General features: G+C 31.6%; 1 protein-coding gene across 1 annotated transcript; it reads right to left on the bottom strand.

Moving 5' to 3' along the window:
• Window positions 1-2,616: 2,616 nt before the first annotated feature.
• LOC143076103 (uncharacterized) lies at window positions 2,617-27,298 on the bottom strand. Its single transcript, XM_076251742.1, has 14 exons — window positions 27,199-27,298; window positions 21,461-21,712; window positions 19,266-19,322; window positions 18,878-18,960; window positions 18,078-18,229; window positions 16,993-17,115; window positions 16,021-16,180; window positions 14,530-15,114; window positions 13,077-13,183; window positions 12,723-12,841; window positions 10,549-10,622; window positions 9,409-9,570; window positions 5,238-8,638; window positions 2,617-4,358 (listed from the first exon to the last, which is right to left on the bottom strand). The coding sequence occupies exons 2-13, from the start codon at window positions 21,674-21,676 to the stop codon at window positions 8,461-8,463; spliced, it is 2,016 nt and encodes a 671-aa protein (XP_076107857.1). The 5' UTR covers window positions 21,677-21,712; window positions 27,199-27,298; the 3' UTR covers window positions 2,617-4,358; window positions 5,238-8,460.
• Window positions 27,299-27,417: the final 119 nt, after the last annotated feature.

Here is a 27,417-nt window from a genome sequence, read left to right on the forward strand (position 1 = left end):
CAATTTCACCTCAAAATTTAGATAGATGACAGACAAACCTGTGCATCTGGAAAAGTTTTAAGGCATACCATACCCTATATAAATAGATTTCAATTGCTTTGTCATCCAAACACAGAGGCAATGATTACTGTAATATATCAAATGAATGGCTTAAAACAAAAATTCTCAAATGTTATTTACTCATAAGACAATTTCACAACAGCAATTAAAATGTGTTACAGGTTATAAGCACCTCTATGAATCTAGTGATTATAAACTTTTTATTCCTGTGGTCATACTGCTGTTGTTATGCTCCCATCGTATTGAGTTTTATCCTTGTTCTGCTGTAAGTATGTACCTCCTTCCCTTACTTGCATGTACAAGTACCTCCGCACATCCCAAAATTCGTTTCTGTTCTCGTACTTTAGTTTGCCTGAACCAAATTGTATGGACTTATACGCAATGATTATAAACACAATTCACAAGTCAAGTTTGAATTTTAGTTGGGTCACTTTTACATTTCTAGCGTTTTATGCTACATGTACTTTACAAATAGAAAAGATGCTGGAAATTTTAGTTTCTGTTCTCTAACTTTAGTTTGTCTTAACCAAACGCTATGAATCTTATACACAATGCTCATTACCACAAACACTGATCAAGTTTGAATTTTGGTGGCGATAGTTATACCAATTTAGAGTTATGCCCCTTTACATATGTAAAAAATTGCTGAATATTTTCGTTTCAGTTTTCTAACTTTAGTTCGCTCAACCAAATGTTATGAAACTTATACATTGTAATACTTTTAACAATAAAACAAAGATCAAGTTTGAATTTTGGTGGAGTAATTTTAACTGCTCTAGGGTTGTGCCTTGTTACAAATGGACCCAGATGCTCCGCTTTGCACATCTTTATACGACCGCAGAGGTCGAGACCCTGAACAGTTGGGTCAAGTATGGACTTTTTTTTGGATTGCAATCAAATTGTTGACTTAATATATAGGTTTCTGACACAAAACAAATGTCAAGATCTTACAAATCTATTGCGCAATACTGTGTAATTAGAATGTATACACAATGCTTATTACCCCATAACTCAGATCAAGTACACATTTTGGTAGCGTCACATTTACAGTTCTTGAGTTGTGACCCTTTATAACATTAATGCTAGCGGGGGCATCATTTGTGTCCCATGGACACGTTTCCTATTTTTGATAAAAGCCTTTAATATAAATTCACTTTCATTACAGTTGTATTGATTTAAGTTACTGTTACTGTCTTATTTATAAAAAAGGATAGGGTATTTTTTGCAAAGAACCAATGCTATCCAAAAGAGTTCAAAGGAGGAAAATGTATTAATAACTATAGGCCACCATATGGTCGTCAATAATGAGAAATATTTGTACCATATACATGTAGAAAGCTATAAAAGGCCCCAATAGGAAATATGTGGAGCAATTCAAACAAAAAAACTTAAGTGTTAATTTACTAAAAACAAATATGAAGGATCTAAACAAATAGAAAAATACTACTTCACAGGCCCTTGGTGTTGACATGGCATGGGTACTTAAAAAGAAATTAACAGAGCTTTCTGTATATTTCAATATTTTAGATCTACAGTTTAAGGTTGCAATAGAAAATATCAAAACTTTTTATGACAAACATGAAAAAAGTTATTTTTGATAATTACTGACGAGACAATGGTTAAGTTTAAAACATCCAAGCTGTGATGAAATACATTTTTGAAATAATACACGTCTATTACCTTTTTGGAATAATACGCAGTTGCAGTTGCAAACTTTCCACAGGTGCTACTCAGCACTTTGATTACATCAGATGGTTGCAAAAACAACTGATAAAATGTTGATAAAAAACTTGTGTTTGAAATAAGTTCTCTTCAAATACCATCCCCTTTAACATACATCTGATAGAACCTGAAACTCAGATCAAGAGGTTGAAAAATTTTAGTCAGGAGTTAAAATTATCATTCATTGTTGTTCTCTAAACATGATGTGGTTTGTATCAAATTCATCATTCTGTGAATACATGTAGACTTGTTCATTAGTATCATGCACCTTTATATGTGACATAGCTGACTTGACCATGTGGGTTTGTTAATTGTTGAGACATAACTGAAGAATGGTAAAAGTGATATTACCCAAATTTGTACTGTTTCTGAGTTTTGTGGTAAGTCTCGTATCATTTGGTAGAGGCTCACTTTAGTTAGAGAACATTTGTAAAGGGGCATAGCTCTAGAACATTTATAGTGAGACTACCAATATTCAAATTTGATCTGTATGTTGTGTTTATAAGCATTCTGTATAAGATTCATAACATTTGGTTGAGGCAAACTGAAGTTGCAGAACGGAATGGTATGGACACTTATCTTTACAAGACTAAGTTCACCTATTTAATTTTTTTAGTGTTATATTGTGTAGTTGGGATGCTGTCACATTGATGCATACCAACCACTATAGTCCCTTTATTCCTATGATATGCAAGATGGCATTTTACTTCTCAAAAACTGCAGCTTTTTTACTATTTTAGGTATGTAAATATTTGATGAGAGTTTTGTTTGTTTTATTCTGTGTTGATTCATTTCTAAATTTCTGATTTTAAAATAAAGTCATACACAGCAAGCTTACAAATTTTAATCAGTAATTTTCTTTAAAAATCCTCAATACATTTTGCAAAATAAAATATATCAATACAACAATGCTTAAACATTACATTAACTTAAATATATAATAACAACTCTGTCATGTAAAATATGTTATCACTGACCTTTGATATATTAATGCTTCTGAATGATCAGGGATTAAATCAAAATAATAAATATTGAAAATAAAAATCTCTCAACTTTTTTTTGGATAAATAGAGAGGTATTTATTATTTATAAAAATATATGTTTGCTTCTTTTCTTTATAATTATGGCAGTTCATAAAGCACCAATGGGTTTAAATCATATGGCAAAAGTGAAAATCATGAATCTGACTAAAAAGGAAAGTCTAAATACCATTGATTGAATTTCAAAAAAGATGGACAACATAACAACAACAATACTTTATTTCTAAAGGGTAAGTATTGTTGTTTTTGTTGTTGTTTACAACTCATGACAACAGAACTGCCACATCTTTTTTGTTTTTTTTTAAATTCATGACAAAAGAAATGCAACATTTTTGTTGGTTTTGTTTTTCTCAATCATGACAACAGAACTACATTTATTCTACAACATTTTGTTTATATTGTTATTGTTGAGACAATTCATGACAAGGGAAATACAACATACTATGTTTATATTAAACTGAAATATCACTGAGAAACTTAACAATGAACACATACTTAATTTTCATAAAGATACTTATTTAACAAAATAAATAATCGTACGATATAGATTACATAAAAGATTCAAAAGCTAAAGGTTTTGGCATATATAACCATAAAAAATACATAATGTCATAAGAAACATTTCATCCATACAATAATAACATATCAGATACAACAAAAAACAACTAGAACAAAAACTTGGTAAAAATGGAAGGTAAAAAAATTAAGTCTCAGAAAACCAGCCCAGAATTGTTTTAATTTTAGAAGACTGCAAGCTAATGTTTTGTGCATCAGGTTTAAGTTTACCTGGTATATTTCAAGATTATTTGGTATACAAAGGAAATAAACATGAAAATAAAACAATATCATTCTCTCTCACACAAAACAATATTTTGATATATTTTTATGGATGGAATTCTTCTAAAGGATTAAAATAAAGCTTTTCATTTTTCTTTATCTAATGTAAAAAGAAATTTATATATTTGGCATAATATATTGGACGGCAACCTGTCATCCTTATGTAGTTTGTTGTCAATATTTGAAAGAATATTTCATGTTATAATCAAATTTTGCTAAATCAGATTCAAAACTAGAGTGGACACACAGAAATGTCTTGTCTGCTGGACCTGGTTGATTTTATCCTGATGGACTTGAATATACAAAAATCACATAAACTTAACTTTATAAGTGATCAATTTAAATGAGGTCAAGGTCAGACCAACCTTGTTCAACTTTTCACACACAAATGTAGTTGGCCTATTCAGAATTGATTTTAGTATTTGAAACAAGGAACAACTATGGCAACTTAACATTGAACAATAAACCATGAAAATGAGGCCAAGGTCAGATGATACTTAGAAGATAGATATAAACATGATTCAATCATTTCATAAACCAAATATATTTGACATATTCTTTGTATCTAAAAAATGATACCCGAACAATAAAAACTGAACATTGACCAATTAACCATGAAAATTAGATCAAGGTCAGATGAAACCTGATCGATGAAATGAGGAAAAGGTCAGGTGATCACTGTCTGGCAGATATGTAGACCTAGCAACAGGGTTGGCAAAAACCCGGGTTTTATGAGTATTGCCCAGCCCAGTGGGAAATACTGGGAAAACCCGGGTTTTACTGGGTTTTACTGGGTAATACTGGGCAATACTGGGTAATATAAGATACTGGACTGAATTTTAAAGAGGATTCAGTATAAATCAAACACAAATACAATACATTTAAAATATATATAAACCTATTTCTAATTATAAATAAGTTTACTTGTTTGGGTCTTATAATGCATGTACAAATGTATACATTTGAGAAAGAATTATTCTAACAACTCTGAGATTTTTTTTTCAACTAAATATAGCAAGTATAAAGTATTTAACAATTACATGTAAGAAAAATTATTTTGAAATAATTTATATGTACAAAACTCATTAATAAGTAATTATTCAGATTAGAACACAGATATGTTTATATAACAATAATTAGCCTTTTCATTTCTATAAGAGTTTATGACAAGACCCTCTAGGGTGTTTGTTTAGCAATCATAATTGCATATGTAGCAATTTAATTTACAATCCTCATAAAAACTGCAATAAAATGTTTAGATTATTGAAACAAAGCTTCAAAAATAACAAGGAATTGGGAAAATCTTGCATTTTACCTACATAGAATTTAAGTGTAGAAGAGAATGAACTTGAATTTTTAATCTGCTAGAAATGACTCTCAATGGTTATCTGTATAAAATGTATATATTTAGCTATAATACTATGAAACTACAACAAGTCTTTACTATTTTGTGTTGAAATAAGCTTTAAAATTGATATTGCCCAGTATTGCCCGTTTCTGGGAGTATTGCCCAGCCCGGGAAAACCTGTGTTTTCCCGCCCAGTAAAACCCGGGCGGGTAATACTTTGCCAACCCTGCCTAGCAAGGATTCTATATAACAGATTTTATTAACCTATTATGCATAATAAGCAGGAAATTTACATGGCAAAACAAACCAGTTTCTTAAGCAGTTGCTTAGTCATGAAAATGAGAACAGCAAAATTATGACAGAAGGAAACTTGATAACATAAAAGTATCTATATATAGGGTATGAAGCATCCAGTTCTTATACTGTAAATTTAGAAATTATTGGGATGTTTACATTATTGCAAAAATTACGACAGAGTTATAATCGCCATTTGAACTCACATTTTGAAATATTTTATTTGAACTAAACAGGATTTTTCTCAGCATTGCAAAAATTAACATCGCATTTTAGTCTAAAATGACAAAATGGCAATAATAAATGCACACAATAATTTCTGAATTTACAGTACTATATTACAAATAATGGCTTTATACAAATAGTTTACACAACTGCTGCCGTCTAATTGACATCCCTATTTCTTCCATACTGCTGCAAAAGTTTCATCACTTGCAATACAATAAATGATCTAGTTCAAGTTCATAAATACACTGTATTCCCACAATCAATTAAAATTCAAAACAACTACCCTTGTACATATAAACTAATAAAATACATTAAATATCAGTAAAATTGTCACAATATATAGAAAAGCAAAATTAAAGTAAAATTAAAAGTAAAATTAAAAGAGAATACTGAAGAATGGCGCAACACAATAAAGTTTTCCTCAAAATGTTGACATGGCTGACTGGTAAAAATCACCCCAATAACTTTAGTTATAATACGGTAATTAACAAATTTCTAGTTCATTAGTGTCATGCAATACTACTAATTTCTTACAAAATAATATGCAGCAACATACCATAATAAAAATATAAAAAAAAACAACTATAACAATCAAACAGCAACAAGTCTTTGAGACATGTGATAAGAGATCCCAAAAATAACAAGCACTGAACTAAGTGAAACCTTTCTGTTACAAGATTTAAATACTGTGGATTCATTTATTTTCGTGGGTATCAATTTTCGTGGATTGAACAAAACTTACACATTCGTGGACATTTAATTTCGTGGTTCTGCAAAAGTCTGCAAAAAAGCCTATGGAAAATTTGTAATTCGTTGAACAACTAAATTCGTGGTTCTTCTGTACCCACGAAATCCACGAAAATTGGTATCTAACAAAAAATAATGAATCCACAGTAGATAAAAACTGATCAACACTGAAAACATGTATAAAATATTGACATATTTTGATCACATTTTAAATAAAATTAGAATTTGGTTTTTACAGGTTCATTTACAATACAAAATTTTCTACAAGTAAAGAAATATTGAGGACTATATATAGACACACATGTCTGTAATCATATACATGTATTATGAGGTTTCAATATTATATTTGACCCAGGAACAGACTTTGTCATCAAATGGTCATGATATAAGATGATATATAAAATGTCACCCATTATCATACATGTTTTGATTAAAGGGATGAAAATTAAAGTCACAATACATACATGTATATTGGAAACTCTACAAAATCATTTAATTAAAAAAAATATATGAAGTAGGACTTGCCCAATGTTATAAGGTGCTGATGATTATTTTAAAGTTTAATTCAAATCAAATCTGTTGTTTGGAAGATGTATCAGATATAACAGATGTATAAAAGTCCGCTATGATTGCTTTACATTTATCTTTCTTTCACCTGAATGCACAAAAGGTTCATCAGAGGTTTTTAGTCCATATTAGTTTAAGTTATTATTTCCCATGTTCATGAGCAGACATGCATGACTAGTTGAGATATTTTATTCAGTGGTTTTAATTATTATCAAATGTTATAATGGTTTTTTTTTTATGATTATATTGACCTATTCAAAAGACTTTTACTGTTAGTTACAAAGAGGTCAATCCTAAGGATCAATCGAATAATTGGACTTTACTGAAAGTCACGTGACAGAATCCAAACCAACAAAATCAGTTATATGAATAAATATGTATTGTATTAAACAATGCACAAAAATCATTGTGTACATGTATATATAACTATAATAAAACCTTCATTTTTGTACTAAAATACATCATTCATTAAAAACCATAATAAAAAAATTGCTTCATCAAGTTATTTAAGAATCCAGATAAACATTAACAATGCAACAATAACAATAAGATTATATCCCATACATTTAATATATATATATATATAATAATATCATATAATTATAAATGATATATTAACACATTTATATACATTTGCAATGATATAATTACAACATGTTTTCACATTGAACACAGTATCATCAAAAAGTAAACTGCTAAATAATGCTTGAATGTTATTGCACTATAAAATATTGTGTACTGTGGATTCATCATTTTTCCTTGGATATTAATTTTCGTGGATTTTATCGGCAAGGTTGACCCTTCAATTTAAATGTTCATCAAAAATATGTTTTTGTTTTTAAATAATCATGCATGCAGACTTTGGCAAAACCACAAAACCAAATATCATGAAAATACATTTTTTTTTCAATCCTCGAAATATTGTTTACCACGAAAAATAATTGAATTCACAATTTCAAAGTATATAATATATAATAACTCTGTTTGACGGTGGTCCTAAGTAATGTTTTCTAATAAATCGTTATGTCTACCTCTTGAGACACATGTCATGGTTAATAAAATATTCAATCACTTGACAAAACATCCTTATCATCATTTATTTAGTTATGCTTATTTTCAAAGTTAACATTCATTTTATTTTGGTGGGTACATATTTTCATTGAAATCAATAAGACCTATTCATACTTATATATGCAAGTTTGTAGGCCATTACTGAAGGTCATACATATTCCTGTAAAATGTTGAATAAAAAATAAAAACAATTGGCATCATAATTTAAAAGTCATTGTTGCATGATGGCAGAAGGTTATTCAGAGACAGATCGTGTGGTCATTAACACATGTAACAGACAATTCAACTATACACACAAAAGCAAAAATACATCTATTGCCAACAAAAAAATTAATGTGAACAATATTGCTTGATTTTCAAATATATTTTGGGAATTCCTGTTATCATAATTTTTGTATTGTTGTCTTTTTTAATGATCTTTTTGTTTTAATGGTACAAAATCTTTAAAAAACCCTCTCATGTTAGAATATTCTTCCCCTATTTTACTACAAATCTTCCTCTTTTCTTCAGTACACCAATATTTATATACAGTTTTTGTTCATCTTCTCATTTCTTTTGTCTTGTCAGTCTTTCTGGTAAGGTAACAGCACTGACTATAGTAATAAAACAACACAGTGACATAAAAAAGAAGGAAAGACTGACATCAAATGGTGGACCAAGATGTTTGGCACCATAGCTGATGGACCAGGCAAATACACTTCCTCCTACTGTTGGAGCCAAAGTCCTACAAGAAAAGATAAACCTAATATGTACTTAATTCAGGTATTGACTGTGATTAAAGATAGGTCTTCATAAATAGTGCATCATTTCAGCTCTGGTCAATCATAGTATGGATATTAGTATTAGTATGGAACTAAAACAAAAGCAAATTGTCCATCTTTAAAATTAGCTTAAACCCTCCACATGTTTATGAGCCTGTTTATCAGCCATGTCTGAATCTTTCAGTGGTTGTTTTATGGCATTTATGATTTTTTTTCAGTTCTTTGGAGAATTTTGAGCTAATGGCAGATCTTTGTTAGTTTCTGTTTAATCTATTTACATTTTTAGCTCAGTAAATTGCAACATACAGGACTCACTCTACTTTACAATCACAGAAAGAAGTAATTTCTCTTTTTGAACTAGATAGCTGGGAGAAGAGGTGAGAATTAAATAAGAAGTTGTTGATTGTATGCAGGCAGCACTTCTCTACATGTTCTATGTTGTGTTTTGTATACAGTTGTTTGACCTTTGATGAGTTTTTTGCTATGGCATTGTCAGTTTTTTGCTATGGCATTGTCAGTTTTTTTTCAACTATTGAGTCTGAATGTCCTTTGTAATCATTTACCTCTCTTTTGGCTATAATATGGTATTGCCATTTGTATCTTCCAATGTGCTAAATACTTTTTTTCTACTAAAAAACTAATGTTCTATCTTATGCCTTTTAAATAGACTCTATATTTTTTCCATTTTCCATGTTGAACCAGTTAAACAAATGCTAACAGACACTAAACATACCTTCCTATAGCTGTGGCTGTCATGGCGATACCATTGACTGCTCCTGCCTCACTAGGCTCTACAGAATTGTTTATAAATATAGCTGTAGCAGTGAAACAACAACTTACAGCTACCTTTAATGGCAGGATGATAACTAACAAAGTGCCCCATAATGCTGAAGGTCTGCAAAATATAAATATATATTTACTTTTGATTCTTTCATTCTTTAGTAGCAATTTTCAAATATTGAGGATTTTTGTTTTTCATGGATATTTCAATTTAACTGTTTTTGACACATATTCTGTGTGCAAACCTACTGAAAAATTGTACTTTAAACATGATTCAACTATAGGCCTGAACCCATGAAAATTACAAAAACAATAAGCTAACCTAAGCACTGTACAGGCAGAAATTAATGCAATATAATCTAATAAAGTAAAAATATAATATAAAGAAAACTGTAAATTCAGAAATTATTGCTTGCATTTTGTCACTTTAGTCTAAAATGCGATTTTAATTTTTGCGATAATGATAAAAATCCTGTTATATTCATATAAAAAAATCAAAATGCAAGTTTAAATTATTGCGATTATAACTGTGTCACATTTTTCGCAATAATAAAAACATTGCAATAATTTAATAAATTTACAGTATCATAATAAGAATCTTGCATAGACATACTAAACAGGTATGATTTTAATTATATATGGTTTGTGCAAAAGTTGGAAAGAGTTGTTGATAATCAGATATCTGAAGGCTTGTCATTTTTAGAAAAATTTAAATGTAATTTGTATCAATATATACATGATCCTGCATTCGTTGGATCAGTGCTTGGCCAATACAGAAACAAGAACACAGATGCCCTGCTCACACTATCATCTTCTATGTTCAGTGGACTGTGAAATTAGGGTAATAATCTAATTTGGCTTTTAAATTAAAAAGATCATACCATAGTGAACATGTGTACTAAGTTTCAAATTGATTGGACTTCAACAAAAACTACCTTGACTAAAAACTTCAACCTGAAGCTTGATTGGCTTACAGACGAACAAACGGACGGACAGACACACAGATTGAAAAACATAATGCCCATAAATGGGTTATAAAAATAGCCTATCTGAACATATAATTGTAGAATATATTGAAGAGCTGGACAATTACCTGTCATGTAATAAATGTGCTACTGGTTGTATTGCTGTGAGAACCATCATTATCATGGAGCCTCCAAGGAAAGTCTATAATAAAACAGAACCATGAATAACAATTATTGTACATTTAAACAGCAAATTTCTACAATTCACATAGCAGAAAAAGAACATATGAGGTACATGTCCTTGAGAGTGTAATCCATTAACAAATTGTCATTATAGTCTTTTAATACAAGCATGTTTTGCACTAGTCATTTTGGAGGCCCTTTATAGCTTGCTGTGTGGTGTGAGCCAAGGCTCTGTGTTAAAGACCATACTTTGACCTGTAATTGTTTACTTTTTATACATTGTATCTTGGATGGAGAGTTGTCTCATTGGCATTCATACCACATTTTATATAAAAAATAGAATATGATTGAGGCTTGCCTCTTCAATGGTTTAAACAATGATGAATTTGGTTTTTATGGTAGATCTTTGGTAGTTCATTACATGTCTTAAACATTTACAACTCCAAACTCAAGATGATTTAGCGGTTGTTATAAGCAACAGTTTATTGTTGATGATTATATGATTATATGTTTACTTAGGTGACTTTTTTTTGTTATTGGGCTGCTGTCTAAATGAAGCATATCTTCTTTGTATTCATACACACATTTTTTGAATGTGCAAATTAGGAAAATGCTCGAGTTTTCAATTTTTCAGTAAACTATAGTGCTTTTTATACAAAGATAGGCATGGTTTCAGCAAACACTGATATCAAACATTGCAATATTCCATGTTTATCTTTGATGTCCTGGACTAACTTTATTAGTTCAAAAGAATTTCAAAAATTTTGGTTTCAAATTTTTTAAAAAACAAAAATAAGTCCAAAGTACACGGATGCCCCACCTACACTATCATTTTCCATGTTCCATGGACCGTGAAATTGGGTAAAAATCTAATTTGGCATTAATTTTAAAAAAGATTATACTATAGGGAACATGTGTACTAAGTTTCAAGTTGATTGGACTTCAATTTCATCAAAAACTACCTTGACCAAAAACTTTAACCTGAAACTCCCACTTTCATTTTCTGTGTTCAGTGGACCATGAAATTGGGGTCAAAAGTCTAATTTGGCATTAAAATTAAAAAGATCATAATTCATAAGCAACAAGTGTACTCAGTTTCAAGTTGATTGGACTTCACCTTGATCAAAAACTACCTTCACCAAAAACTTTAACCTGAAACTCCCACTTTCATTTTCTATGTTCAGTGGACCATGAAATTGGGATCAAAAATCTAATTTGGCATTGAAATTAGAAAGATCATATAATAAGCAACAAGTGTAATAAGTTTCAAGTTGATTGGACTTCAGCTTCATCAAAAACTACCTTGACCAAAAACTTTAACCTGAAACTCCCACTTTCATTTTCTATGTTCAGTGGACCGTGAAATTGGGGTCAAAAGTTTAATTTGGCATTAAAATTAGAAAGATCAAATCATAAGCAACAAGTGTACTTAGTTTCAAGTTGATTGGACTTCAGCTTGATCAAAAACTACCTTCACCAAAAATTTTAACCTGAAACGGGACGAACAAACGAACGAAAGAACGAACGAATGGATGGCCAGACGAACGAACGAACGGACCCACAGACCAGAAAACATAATGCCCCTCTACTATCGTAGGTGGGGCATAAAAATTGATAAGTAATAAAAAAGAGTAAACTACAGAAATGTAGGTTTTTTTTAGTTTGCTTGTGTTTCATCCAAATTTCAGTGATCTTTGCAATAGCATGGCTGTCAGTGTTTATCAGTTGAGAAAGCAGGAATACATGAGGAGAAACACTAACATTCTGTCTATAAACAGGCAATCCAAGACAATTCAGAATTGAATTGGACACATCCCACCACAAACAGGGTTTCAACTTACAACTTTCCCTCATGCAAAGCTCTGATTCCTTTCACGGATTTAACTATACTTTTTGGATCTTTTGGATTATAGCTCTTCATCTTTTATATAAGCTTTGGATTTCAAATAGTTTGGCCACGAGCATCACTGAAGAGACATGTATTGTCGAAACTGGCATCTGGTGCAAGAAAATTGGTACCGTTAATTTTATTACAACCTCAGTGCTGACAGACTAGAAACCAACAACATTGTCACTGAGGCCCCTTGACAATCTAACCTTTATTTGATTTAATACATACCTTTTTAATTCCAAACTTTCGAGCACACCATGGAAAAACATATGCATTAAGTAACAGAAGTGGGACTGCTGACAAACCAAGTACAGTTCCTATTTCTCCTGGGTTAAATCCCAAACCATCTAAAATATCAAAATTGTATGTCAAAACTTAAAACTCGTAAATGATCAATGCAACAATCAAATCTTGCCATAACACTGGGTATCAAGAAAGTCATTTTTATATTTATTCATAATGAGAACAACAACTTTGTTGATGTATTTTTTCTCCAGAATGGATTTTGAACAGAGTAACTAGTCTAAAAAAAATATATCATTTTATCATATCAATTAACAAGGTTATACAGGGGTAACATACCTAACATAGGATCTGTTGAGCACCAAACTGTAAAAATTTCTTCATAACCAATCACAGCAAAGGAAAATATTGTATACAAAAGTACTGGATGTCTGATATCTGATTGGCTGAAATATAAAAATAATTAACTTTGATTGCATAAAACATTATAATATAAAATAAAGACAGTGTGCTAGTCCAATTGAAAAAAAACAACATTTGTACAAAATTTTTAAACTAATCAAAACGGATTTACAAGAATGATGAAACTTTTTTAAAGCCAGAGGTACAACTTTAGCACAAGATGTTTGCAAATTAATAATATCTTATAACTAAACAGGAATGTGTCCCCAGTACACGGATGCCCCATCCGCACTATCATTTTCTATATTCAGTGGACCGTGAAAATGGGGTAAAACCTTTAATTTGGCATTAAAATTAGAAAGATCATGTTATAGGGAACATGTGTACTAAGTTTCAAGTTGATTGGACTTCAACTTCATCAAAAACTTCCTCGACCAAAACTTTCACTTGAAGTTGACAAACAAACAGACTGACACACAGACCAGAAAACATAATGTCCATAAATGGGGCCTAAAAATCTGTACAAATTAAAACATGAAGACAACATTTAATATATAACATAAATAAAGAATGTCTAATATATCTATTACTTTCTGAACATGCATGAACAATTTGCGATTGGATGTTCTGTAGCTAATTATCCAATCAGATGGAGATAATTTGAAGATGTTTTTACCTATGCTCTAATTTACAAATATTATTTCATGTTCATGGGAGACAGTTTGATCTTTGAACCGAGAATGTGTTAAGGGCATACGATACAGTTTTGATTCTGTATTACAAGTTGATGAAAATTTGCATGGCTATTTTTTACCTGATTAAATCAAATATGTAATAAAAAATATACCTTCATGTGCTACTTTTTGAGTTAAATGAGGTCGAAATTTTGTATATTTGCTCAAAATTCGGATTTGTGGCCGTATTTTTCTTTTAGAAAGAAAGACATAACTTTTTTGTTTAAAAAGATAAACACAAATTGTTTTTTGTTAAATAATTTGTAATTTCTGTATTTTATAAGTATTTTAAAAATTTATGCATTTTTTGTTCAGAAATAACTCATATTTATCAATGGTCATGAATTGAGAAAAAAACAGTAATTTTTGCTGAATATTTATCAAAATTAAAAAAATTGCAAAATTTAGTTTTATAAAATCTCCCTGCAAAATGAAACAAAATGTCGGTTTAAAAAAAAGGGGGGTCCATGCACTCGTTTTCAAATTAAATCAGTTTGAATGCTAAAAATCAGTCGGAAAATGCATCTTTTCCCGATATGTCACAGTTTGACGTCGCGAAAATAACATTTTACGTTAGCAACGTCATTACCTCCCCTGTAACTGTATTGTATGCCCTTAAAACCAATTAATCTGTCTCCTAATCTCTCTGTACTTACCTTAAAAGTCTAAATAAAGACATTTCTCCAATCACTTTACAACATCTAACAAAAATATTTCTTGTCTTTTTATCTGTAATTTCTTTCACTGAACATTCAACTATTTCATGTCCATTACAACAGTTCTTTGGAGATGATTGGATGCTGTTTTTAGAACTAAAATGGGCAGAACCATTTAAAGATCGAGTGGGATCAGAATGGCATGAACCATTCAAAGAATTAGTCCGCTTCACAAAAGAAGAACCTGAATGCCCATTGGTTATCCTACTTTTAAGACCACTGTCTTGTAGCAGTGTGCTTTGTTCTTGGTCTTCAGTAAGTGAATCTGTTTCATTTAAATGTTTTTTGTCTCTGTTGAGAGACTCATTGGAAAGAGCACTATACTGAGCATGAAAATAAGCAGCTTCATTCTCTAAATGAAGATTTTCAACGGACATAGATATTTTGGGAATTTTCTGACTAGAAAAACTTTGTATTGATTTTTTATCCTCCTCATCATCAACTAAGATTGTAATATCTTCATCTGGATCAATATCAATACTATTTAACTTTCTTTCTTCTATAGTGAGTTCTATCTCTCCTCTTCTGAAAGTATATGCAATTCAAACAATGTTTACAAAATATTATTATCGAAAAAGGTAATGTTATATTCCATTGGCATATATGCATGTATAATCAGCCCTTTTCTTGGTAAAATAATTCTATACCATATATGCTAATATTTCCGACAAATATAAATAAGTTCAGAATAGTTGACAATTGAATGCATTTCATCCCAATTTTATATTTGTAGTGAAATCAACTGAACTTGTTGGTAGGATTTACAATATGACAACCCAAGAATACTTGTGATCAAGTTTGGTGTAAATTCAAGCCAAGCTAGCAAAGAGAACATTTTTCTCAAAATTTAACAATAACAGCAGAAGCAAAATGACATTTAAAGTTCACTTGATCCACATGGGAAAAGTGAGCTAATAATAGAGGGGCCTGATGGGTTATTTTCGTTCTTCGTGATCGACACATTTTTCGCTATCGTGATCCAATTTTCTACAGATATTTTTTTTATATCTTCGTGATCTGTGATCATGAAAATTTATTTTCTGTGAATCGTGATTGACAAAAAAAATCAACTCTTGAATCATGATGAGACCCTCCCCCCCATCAGGCCCTTCATAATATCTCAGAACTATTTACCCATCTGGTACACCTTTCATAGGGTTTAAATCAGTTGAGGATTGAAGGCTCAAAAGTATACTGATATTTGGTCGGGTTGTCTTTGACAAATTCCCCATTTCCATTCTTAATTTTTTCTTAACAACAAACCTTTCTTCTAAGAAGATTTTCTTTTGAATTATAATTACCAACAATCCTTGACTATCCCCCTCTGCTATTTCTCTGAAATTTTATTTGAGAGCAGTCTCTGAAAGTTTTCAATCCAAGCTTTACATAGGAAGTGCACTAAAAGTTTGATGTTATATACAGTATACATACTTGCTATGTAAAGTTTCTTCCAATAAAAAGAATTCCACAATAGTCACTAGTGTGCATACTATAAATACAAGTAACCCTGGCAATAGGTATGGAAATTCTTCCAGGAACTCTGATCCTCCAAACACTGATGGATAACTTTTAACAGGATCTGCCAGTAAACCTGAAAACAAATCAAGTGCTTAATTCAATCACATACTAAAGACTTCATAATCAGCTTTATAGCCATAGGATTTGCTTATTGTTGAAGGCATTACAGTGACCATGGTCTCTCTAAACTGACCATGATTGAATCTAAATGGAAGGTATTAAAGATAAAGGATGATACTACAAGTATCACATCAACCTTTTAAACATTTTTAAAGATCCATGACAATGAGGTCATGGTCAGATAATACCTGCCAGACCATCAGGTGTGAGCCAAGGCCCTGTGTTGAAGGCAGTACTTTGACCAATAATTTACTATAAATACATTATGACTTGGATAGAGAGTTGTCTCATTATCACTCATACCGTATCTTCTTATTTATTTGTAGTTTATGTACAGAAATATTCCATACACCAAATGATTGTTGAAATATTACTCATAGTACTATAAATTTAGAAATTATTGCGATATTTTGGATATCTTCTATTCTTTAAATATATTTTACCCCAGTAGGCTTTCATTGTGCATTTTGGAGTAAATACTTCAACAGTTTGTGCAAATTGTTTTAGAGAAAATGCTATAAATTAGAAATGAATGATGTAGCTGAATCACATATTATTGCAAAAGAACATTTCTTTATGCAATACAATCATAGTGTTCTGTAATTTGACATTCGCATTTTCATACTAAGCATACTTACAATAAAATTATTCAAACATGTGAATAGATTTTAGTAAAAACCTCTAATTATTAGACATAATAACTTTAAAATCATGTTTTGATGGCTGCTGTTTATAAGACTCAAATATCTTATATACTGTACTAACCTCCAAAAGTTGGACCTAAAATAAGCCCTGCTCCCCATGCCATGGATAATATTGACATGCCAACAGCTTGGTTAGTGTTGTCAGAAATCTCATATATCACTGTTTTAGCTGTACCCACAGTTCCTGAACAAAAAATATGGTGATTAGATGAAGAATTGATTTCTTAATTTTTCTAGATATTTACTGCAGTAATGAGGGGGGATAGAACTTTTATCGGGACTCCAGGACCGGGTGTTTTTAAGCTCGGGATTTCGGGATTGACTCTTTCGCGATTTGGGAATTCTTTTTTCCAATTTCAGAATGTCTGGATTTAAATTTATTTAAATTCGGGACCTCAGGATTTCTTGTTTTTAAGCCCAGGATTTCGGGATCAGGACCCCTCCTACCCTCCCTCAGTAATGGTTGATTGATGTTTGATCTATGACACTTCAGCACAAAAATTTTATACTGATGAAATAACAGATACCATAATATTTTTTTAACATTTGTACAACAGAAGAAAGTTTCTTCTACAAAAGAAACACCAGTGATGCTAGAATTAAAAACAATATAAGGCTAAAAATATATGAAATTAAAAAGCATAGGGGACCCCTCAAAGAAAGGTTTTGCCAAATAAAGCTCAGGTAATCTATTCCTGGAGTAGAAAATCCATAGTATATGTATTACAAAAAAAATCCAAAGTTTTATAAACAGTTTATTTAAAGATATGACCATATAAAAGATAACGCATGTCAACACAGAGGTTCTGACTACTGGGAGATTAGTCCTTAGTCAGGAACCTGATGTTCAGTAGTTGTAGATTGTTGATGTGGTTCATACATGTTTCTCATTTTTTGTTTTTATATAGATTAGACTGTTGGTTTTCCTGTTTGAATGGTTTTACACTAGACACTTTGGGGCCCTTTATTGCTTGCTGTTCTGTGAGAGTCAAGGCTCCGTCCTGAAGGCCATACATTGACCTATAATGGTTTACTTTCATAAATTGTGACTTGGATGGAGAGTTATCTCACTGGTACTCATACCACATATTCTTATATCAAGATACACCTCAGAGAGTAAAGGAGGCAATTGCAATACTTTCTTACCATTAGCTAATCCTGTGAGAAATCTGGTAATCATCGCCATAGGGAAGTTAAATGTAAATCCAAACGCTAACGAAAAGAATCCATTCAGAAAAACTGTAATCAGAATTATTGGTCTTCTTCCAAACTTGTCTGACAGCCATCCCCAAAAATAGCTGAAACAAAATTTTCTGTTAGTTCAATTTTTAGTTTTCAAGAAATATCTATTTACATTTATCTTACATGTTGGGGGCCATTTGAAGATGGTATGTATTTTTCTGATTGTTGATGGCTGTATGGTTGCCATTTATTGCTATAATTGCTCACTGTCAACAAAGGGAGAGGTTTAGCGCTATAAAACCAGGTTTAATCCACCATTTTCTGCATTTGAAAATGCCTGTACCAAGTCAGGAATATGACAGTTCTTGTCCATTCGTTTTTGATGTGTTTTGTCATTTGATTTTGCCATGTGATTAAGGACTTTCCAATTTGATTTTCCTCTGAGTTCAGTATTTTTATGATTTAACTTTTTACATCCACTTCATTTGAACTTTGATGGATATCTGTTTCATTGGTAGAACTGAAATTCCATAATCAGGAATTAAACATGGTGTATCATGAGCAGTCATAGTCATACAATGTCAAATTTTAAAGCCAGAATCTTAATTTAAATTTTTAACATGACAACGTTTACTGTAACAATAAGGAATTTTATCTTTTGATTATAATTTTACAGTAAAATTAATGATTCTGGAGATGAGCGTGGAATATGGTCATATTTCCTTAAAACAATATTTCCTTGTAAAAGATTAAATTAGTTTTACCTTCCTACTGCCCTTCCAAAAAACACAGCTGAGGCTATCAATCCAGCATAGTACCCCTTCTCTTCTTCTTCATAACCAAACCACTACAAAAAATAAACTCATTTCTAATGTGAAACTTCTGTAAATGAAAGATTCAATAAAATTTTAACTGATTCTAGTATTCTTTCATAGAGTTAACAAAACAAACAAATTTCTTTAATAATTTGCTAATTGAAAGTTCTAGATCAATGAATGTTAATAAAGTAATCCAACTGTTTAAATTATCTCCCCTTGATATCTTCGTTCAGAGAAAACTTCACTTTCTTGAAAAGTATAAAATGTTCAAATTCAAATTGTACTTTTAGATATGACTTTTTATATGATTACCTGTAAAAAGTATATATCTTACCAAAACCATTTCAGGTAAAAATGGGAACAGGAATGTCAGACTGAATGCACTGCCAAACTAAAATAAAATAAAATCTTATCTTAGATTTATTTATCTCTTATGCAAAAAGCAAAAATTTCTTAAATTCTTTTAAATAAAATAATGTAATTGCAAAAAGAATTCGAAGCATTTTAACATCTGCAGGACATTGTAATGTTACAAAGTCAGCTGTAATATGTCCTGTCTCCTCATAAGGCCAAAGAAAAATAAGTGTGGTTCCATCCTTAAATAAAATGCGGTTCGTAGGTCAGAAATTTCATTTATTTTTTTTCAATTTTTTTTTTGGATGGGAAAAATGGGGGGGGGGGGGGGGGGGGGGGGGTGGGGAATGTGTTTGCCATTTTCCGTGTTTAGTTTAAAAGTAAACAGACATGTTATATTTTTAGTTAATTTTGTTGAATTCTGTTAAGAATTTGTTGCATTTCATCCATAGCATGGCCATGCATAGTGAATACTTCTGATGAAAATTATTACAGAAGTCTGTGAATTTAATTCACATCCCTCAAAATTTGATTGTTTAAAAATTAATTTTTCGGAAATGAAAAAAAGTTCTAGGGTCCGGGGTTTAAACTAGGGTCAGTCAGGTAACTGGAACCGCACATATAGTTTTATTTGGCTTAATGTCAGACATGTCAATATCTGTAATTACACTTCAAATTGAATAAAATAAGATTTGGGGAATGTGTCAATAAGATAACAATATTGTATGGCCATTTTACACACACATTAAATTCATTTTGATAACATGTCAACTTTTGAAACCACCATTCCATAATCTTATTTTTTTTATAAGCATGGGTAATAGCGTAAGGGATATACATGGGGGTCTCATTGGGGGGTTCCGATCCCGGTTACTGTTTTGTCAGATTCCCGTATCATGCTTACACTATGTACCTAAGCAATTCTCATTTTCTTTGTAATTTCTCCTGTCCCGCTAGACTTCATTTCCTGTTTTCAGGGCACAATAATTTGACTTTCACATGTCACGCTTACAAAGAATTGTCACGCTTAGACCCCAATGAGACCCAGCTACATGTATGAAGAATAATTATTTCCAACTAATGTCACTTATTTTTTTTAATTAACAAGAATGTGTCCACAGTACACGGATGCCCCACTCACACTATCATTTTCTATGTTTAAAGGACTGTGAAATTGGAATAAATTCTCTAATTTGGCATTAAAATTAGAATGATCTTATCAAAGGGAACATGTATACTAAGTTTCAAGTTGATTGGACTTCTACTTTATCAAAAACTACCTTGACCAAAAACTTTAACCTGAAATTTGCACTATCATTTTCTATGTTCAGTGAACCGTAAAATTGGGGTCAAAACTCTAATTTGGCATTTAAATTAGAAAGATCATATCATAGGGCACATGTATACTAAGTTTCAAGTTGATTGGACTTAAACTTCATCAAAAACTACCTTGACCAAAAACTTTAACCTGAAGCCAAAAACTTTAACCTGAAATTTGCACTATCATTTTCTATGTTCAGTGAACCGTAAAATTGGGGTCAAAACTCTAATTTGGCATTTAAATTAGAAAGATCATATCATAGGGCACATGTATACTAAGTTTCAAGTTGATTGGACTTCAACTTCATCAAAAACTACCTTGACCAAAAACTTTAACCTGAAGCCAAAAACTTTAACCTGAAATTTGCACTATCATTTTCTATGTTCAGTGAACCGTAAAATTGGGGTCAAAACTCTAATTTGGCATTTAAATTAGAAAGATCATATCATAGGGCACATGTATACTAAGTTTCAAGTTGATTGGACTTCAACTTCATCAAAAACTACCTTGACCAAAAACTTTAACCTGAAGCCAAAAACTTTAACCTGAAATTTGCACTATCATTTTCTATCAGTGAACCGTAAAATTGGGGTAAAATCTCTAATTTGGCATTAAAATTAGAAAGATCATATCATAGGGAACATGTGTACCAAGTTTGAAGTCGATTGGACTTCAACTTCATCAAAAACTACCTCGACCAAAAACTTTAACCTGAAGCGGGACAGACGGACGAACGGACGAACGAACGGACGAACGAACGGACGAACGGACGAACGGACGCACAGACCAGAAAACATAATGCCCCTCTACTATCGTAGGTGGGGCATAAAAAGAATCAATTCACATTTACTTACCAGTGAAATAAATACTAAAATGACCATTTTCCACTGAATGGGCGTTGCCCCTTTCTCTGTCACACTCATCTTTTTCTTCACTAGAACCCATACTGATGACTTTCTTCTTGGAAGTTTCACCTCAGAGGAGTTGTCATGGTTACTGGTTGCTGTTATGACCTCTGTGTTCTTATCAAGGTCACAATCGAAATCTTCTGTTTCTTGAGTCTTATTCATGTTTAAGTTTTATTTGAAGCACATTTAAAAGTGAACCTGCAAAACAAATAAATCGGTTGAATTCATATGATGTTCTACATGTATGTTATTAACATGCATCAGTCTACTTGACAAATGACAAATACATGTATAAACAAAATAGTTTAAATATTTTCATTGTAGTATAAATCAACTATCATTTAATTAGAATAAAAAAACAAAGAAAAACTGATGAGCCCAAAACATTGTACATATTGACATACATGTACATGTATAACTTAATAAAAAAAAATGTACTATTTAGGCACAAACCATTCAACTTATCTGGAAGGGCATGGTTTTTTTTTTGGAACAATCAACTTTTTTTTAATTGACAAAGTTCAACAACTTGTCATATGTGCAAACAATTTAGTTGACTCTACATATTGTTGTTAAAGTAAAAAACATACTCACACACACACACACATTATCATGCCTACTCTACCCCCTTCCAACCCCAACAGGCACACAAAAGATAAAAACTTCTTTGATACTGGTGATTTTAGCTCTGATTATTAAAGTTTCTAAACTATATCATAAATTTTAATAATGTAGATATGATTAGATCTATTATTGAAAGAATTGAAATTTAAATTCAAAATAAACTAATGGAAACATTCATATGTTTAATGTTAATATGACATATCTACTAATCTTTGTTTTTTGCTTGCTGATAATTCACTCTTTTTATCAAAATATATGGACAGACTTTAACAATCAAATACTTATCTCCATATCTAAAAAATATAAATTTTACAATCATTTGAAATCTTTGCTCATCTTAAAATGATCAGACAAGTTTTTTTCTCCTCTTTTTTTTTACTGTTTATTTTAGAATTCAGGTACTTTAGATTAACTAATGCAAAGGATTGCTTAAATGTTAATCTAGATTAGAGGCATATTGCTATCTCAAGTCATGATTAGCACATCATGTACCTTTTTACTTTCTTGAAAATAATTAAATTTTACGATCTTTTTTTTCATTTAATACCACTGTTTATGTACATATGTATTAAATCTCACACAGACAAAGATGTAGGCAGATAAAACTTCTCTCATTTTTTTTTAATTAACTATTGAATACTTTGAAGCACTTTACTCATAGGGGAGAGATCCGTTTGCGCCAAAAATGCGTCCTTTTGCGCCACCAGAGATGCAAACAGTTTTTTTTTCCTGTCAGACAATGGGGCCTACAGGGTACCAAGTTTTGCCAGACCCATCAAATTTCTGCCAGACCCATATTTTCACTCAAAAATCAAATGAAATTATGCTATTGAACAAACGTTAATTTTGATTTTGTTGATATTATTATTATTTTAAAATAACCTGTGATTCATAACAATTGTAGTTTATTGAATAATACATTACATAATATTGATCTGATTAAAAGTTATTCTTCACAAGAGTACTTGGAAACAAGATAGTCATTGGTAGTTTCATTCTGTTCAAATTCAAAATCTGACTCATAGTCGTACAAAGACCGCTTTACAGCTTTATCAACTTGAATAGGTGACTGGTTTGGTCTTTTACCGGGTTTCGACCCACTTACAAATTTTATCGGCCATGACATATTTCCTGAACTTATCAACTATGCTTAATAGACCTCCTTCCTAGAGAGCGAATTTCTAAAACAAACAAGAATGTGTCCAAAGTACACGGATGCCCCACTCACACTATCATTTTCCATGTTCAATGGACCATGAAATTGGATAAAAAATATAATTAGGCATTAAAATTAGAAAGATAATATCATAGGGAACATGTGTACTAAGTATCAAGTTGATTGGACTTCAACTTCATCAAAAACTACCTTGACCAAAAACTTTAACCTGAAACATGCACTTTCATTTTCTATGTTCAGTGGACCCTGAAATTGGGGTCAAAAGTTTAATTTGGCTTTAAAATTAGAAAGATCATATCATAAGGAACATGTGTACTAAGTTTCAAGTTGATTGGACTTCAACTTCATCAAAAACTACCTTGACCAAAAACTTTAACCTGAAAAACTTTAACCTGAAACATGCACTTTCATTTTCTATGTTCAGTGGACCGTGAAATTGGGGTCAAAAGTTTAATTTGGCTTTAAAATTAGAAAGATCATATCATAAGGAACATGTGTACTAAGTTTCAAGTTGATTGGACTTCAACTTCATCAAAAACTACCTTGACCAAAAACTTTAACCTGAAAAACTTTAACCTGAAACATGCACTTTCATTTTCTATGTTCAGTGGACCGTGAAATTGGGGTCAAAAGTTTAATTTGGCTTTAAAATTAGAAAGATCATATCATAAGGAACATGTGTACTAAGTTTCAAGTTGATTGGACTTCAACTTCATCAAAAACTACCTTGACCAAAAACTTTAACCTGAAAAACTTTAACCTGAAACATGCACTTTCATTTTCTATGTTCAGTGGACCGTGAAATTGGGGTGAAATCTCTAATTTGGCATTAAAATTAGAAAGATCATATCATAGGGAACATGTGTACCAAGTTTGAAGTCGATTGAACTTCAACTTCATCAAAAACTACCTCGACCAAAAACTTTAACCTGAAGCGGGACAGACGGACGAACGGACGAACGAACGGACGAACGAACGGACGAACGAACGGACGAACGGACGCACAGACCAGAAAACATAATGCCCCTCTACTATCGTAGGTGGGGCATAAAAACATGACGGAAATACGGATAATTGTTCGGGGCGAGATGGACAAGGTACGAAAGACTATTACTGGGCGGAAATACTGGTTCCCGGAGTTAGAAAATGCGGGGGAACAGGACATTTACTTTTATTAAAGATGATCGCAATTTTATAAACAAAATACTCTGCCGGGGCCGACGGGGATTTCAGTTTTGGCGGACCCAAGCGGACTTAAATATTGCCGGCCATCAGGTCCTGCACAGCTACGAGTTTTGCCGGACCTGCATAAATTCTGCCCCTTAGGTCCGACGGGTCCGACGATTAGTTGCATCTCTGGCCACAACTTTTTTTGTCCAATGCTACGTTTGCGCCACCTGTTTTAAAATAACATGGTATCATTTGCGCCAAAAATAAAACATATGATTGCGCCAATTAGAAGACAAATCACTTCCCTCCTCCTTTATTCGGACTTGGAACCGGCAGTTTACACGGCAAGTGTTTCCTTTTCTGAAACATACTTACTATTTCCCAATTTAATGTATGTTGTAGCTTGTAACTTCACTTTATTGTCCAAAAAAGACAACATTTAAAGATGAAATGCATAAAACAGTTCATAATAATTCCTGTGGAATACTTCTGTTCCATTACTGATGGATAGAGTTTCAGTCCAAACGGATGGTGGGAACTCAGCACTGTGTCATCAACATATGTGGCTAAAAAATTAATCAGCAAATGCTTATATTTTCTTCTCTTTTTGGCATATCTTTATAAAATATTCAGCAAAGCAATAATGTTTCTTCTCTCTCTGTACATTGACTGTCTAATGCACTTCAAGTCATTTCTCTCCAGATGCTCATCTTCATGGTGAAATATATTTCTGAACATATGATACTTTTTAATCCAAACATAAGAATAAATATTAATCATTAATATTTATGATATACATGTGAACAGGTAAATTGGCACAAATGAGTTCCGAATATTGGCGCAATTGATACATTTGGAAAACAAAATTTGGCGCAAATGATACCCCTGAAAAACAGCAATTGGCGCAAAAGGAGTGTTGCCACTCATAGAAAGTGAAATATTCACATTACAAAAAAAACAGTTAAACACTCATAATTTTGTTTTCAATTAGTTGCTGAACCACAAAAATGAATTAAAGGACAATGGACATATGACAGACAGAAACTGCATTACTAAACATATGGCATCTGCATACAAGGCAAATAGTTATCCCAATGTCTCGCATTTTGTGACCTTCTTTGCAAGTGAGGCAATACAAGGTCTGAAGGGGATGTGGAGTACAAATGTATATGCCAAACATAACCAAAAGACAAAATGCCAAACAATAAATGTCAAATTATAAATCTTTACTGTCTAAAAGTTGTGATTAAATTAAATGGAAACCAGATGCTCCGCAGGGCGCAGCTTTATACCACCACAGAGGTTGAACCCTGAACAGTTGGGGCAAGCTTGATACAGCTCTGATTTTGAATTGTGATTAAATAGTTGACACAACATAGGTTTCTGACACAGAATGAATGAAAAATAAATTTACCTATTATAGTCCAATATCCAAAATTTATATAATTACATGGCCATGGATTGATTCAGCATATCAAAGAATCCCAATAATTCAATGTTTGATGAAATCAAAAAAGTTTAATTTTGTACCCTTTTGGCCTCAATGTGGACCAATTTGATAACAGGGCCAAAAAATCAAAAAACTAAATGCATGGTTAGATTAAGCATTATCAAAGAACTCCATATATTCAATTTTTGTTGAAATCAAACCCAAATTTGGACCAACTTGAACCCATGTTTACATTACATCTCTCTTGTCTGTTCAGTATTGAATTATCCCTGAGTAGAATCAGACCCATATCTACATTTTGCACATGTACCAAATTAGGAATATGACTGTAGCTTTTCATTGCTCAGTTGGTTGATATAGTCAAGAGGAAGAGTTTGATTTTGTCAATTTATATGGACCCCCCACTTTTTTAATTAATCTTGCATTTTTTTGTTAATGCAGTACATCATGTACATGTTCTGCAAACTATAAAAGGACCAAAATTAATTGTAATAAAAGGCAATAGAAGAGTTTAGAGAAAGTAATTAGAGTAAATCTACAATCCAGCGATTCACCATACAATTTGAAAGACCTGATTTCCACAACATTGGATTTATATAATCTGCTAATTATAGACTCTTAAGTTAAATTGTATGGCGTTTGGGTTGAAGATTAATTTTATACTCCCCAATCTTTGAAAATAATTTTTAAAAATTAGGCCATCTTCATTACTTTTGCATATTTTTGGAAAAATGTTGTTACTAATTGCAAAAGCCAAATAAATGTAGAAATTTGTAAACGCATGCATATATTTCTGATTGTCTGTGTGCAAGATACAATTCCCTGAAAAAAATTGCTTTCTGTGTGCCAGATTTGACATTAATTGTAAAGATCTATGAGAAAACAAAATATATCAAAGGAAAATGCCACCAAACAATCTTGCATGAGACTTAACAGCACTGCTATATGGTATTTTGAAATGACTATAAGGTAATTTGAATGTCAAACAAGTCAATGTCAATGGAAAGGTTTTGATTGGTTATCTTGTACAAACGGCTGTGACAGTTGCACATACACATTACCTACAAAAGTTGCGATAAATATTGACTTCAATTCCAGTACCATACAGATACTGGTCATAATTATTAACCTTTTTTTTTAAATATTAAACAAATATACTGAAAAAGGACACCTGACAACAGATATCATAAAAACTAAACTGTACAGTAATAGTCTGCTAAAAAGTCAGAAAAACAAAATAAATATGTTTGCAGGTAAATGTACCATTTCACCGTATCTTCTAAATCTTTGTTCTAATTTTTGTACAGATAAACTGAAACCATGTAGACATTTCATCAGCTGATAACCAATTCCGGTTCCGGTTATTATACAATTTGCCGCACTGTCCAAAAACCGAAAAATAAACCAGAAAAAGATAGACAAGAACATTTTTTTAAATTCATGAAAAAAAACATATAAGCTAAGAAACAAATACATTTGGAT

This window comes from Mytilus galloprovincialis, chromosome 5, assembly GCF_965363235.1.
Source record: "Mytilus galloprovincialis chromosome 5, xbMytGall1.hap1.1, whole genome shotgun sequence".
Taxonomy (NCBI): Eukaryota; Metazoa; Mollusca; class Bivalvia; order Mytilida; family Mytilidae; genus Mytilus; species Mytilus galloprovincialis.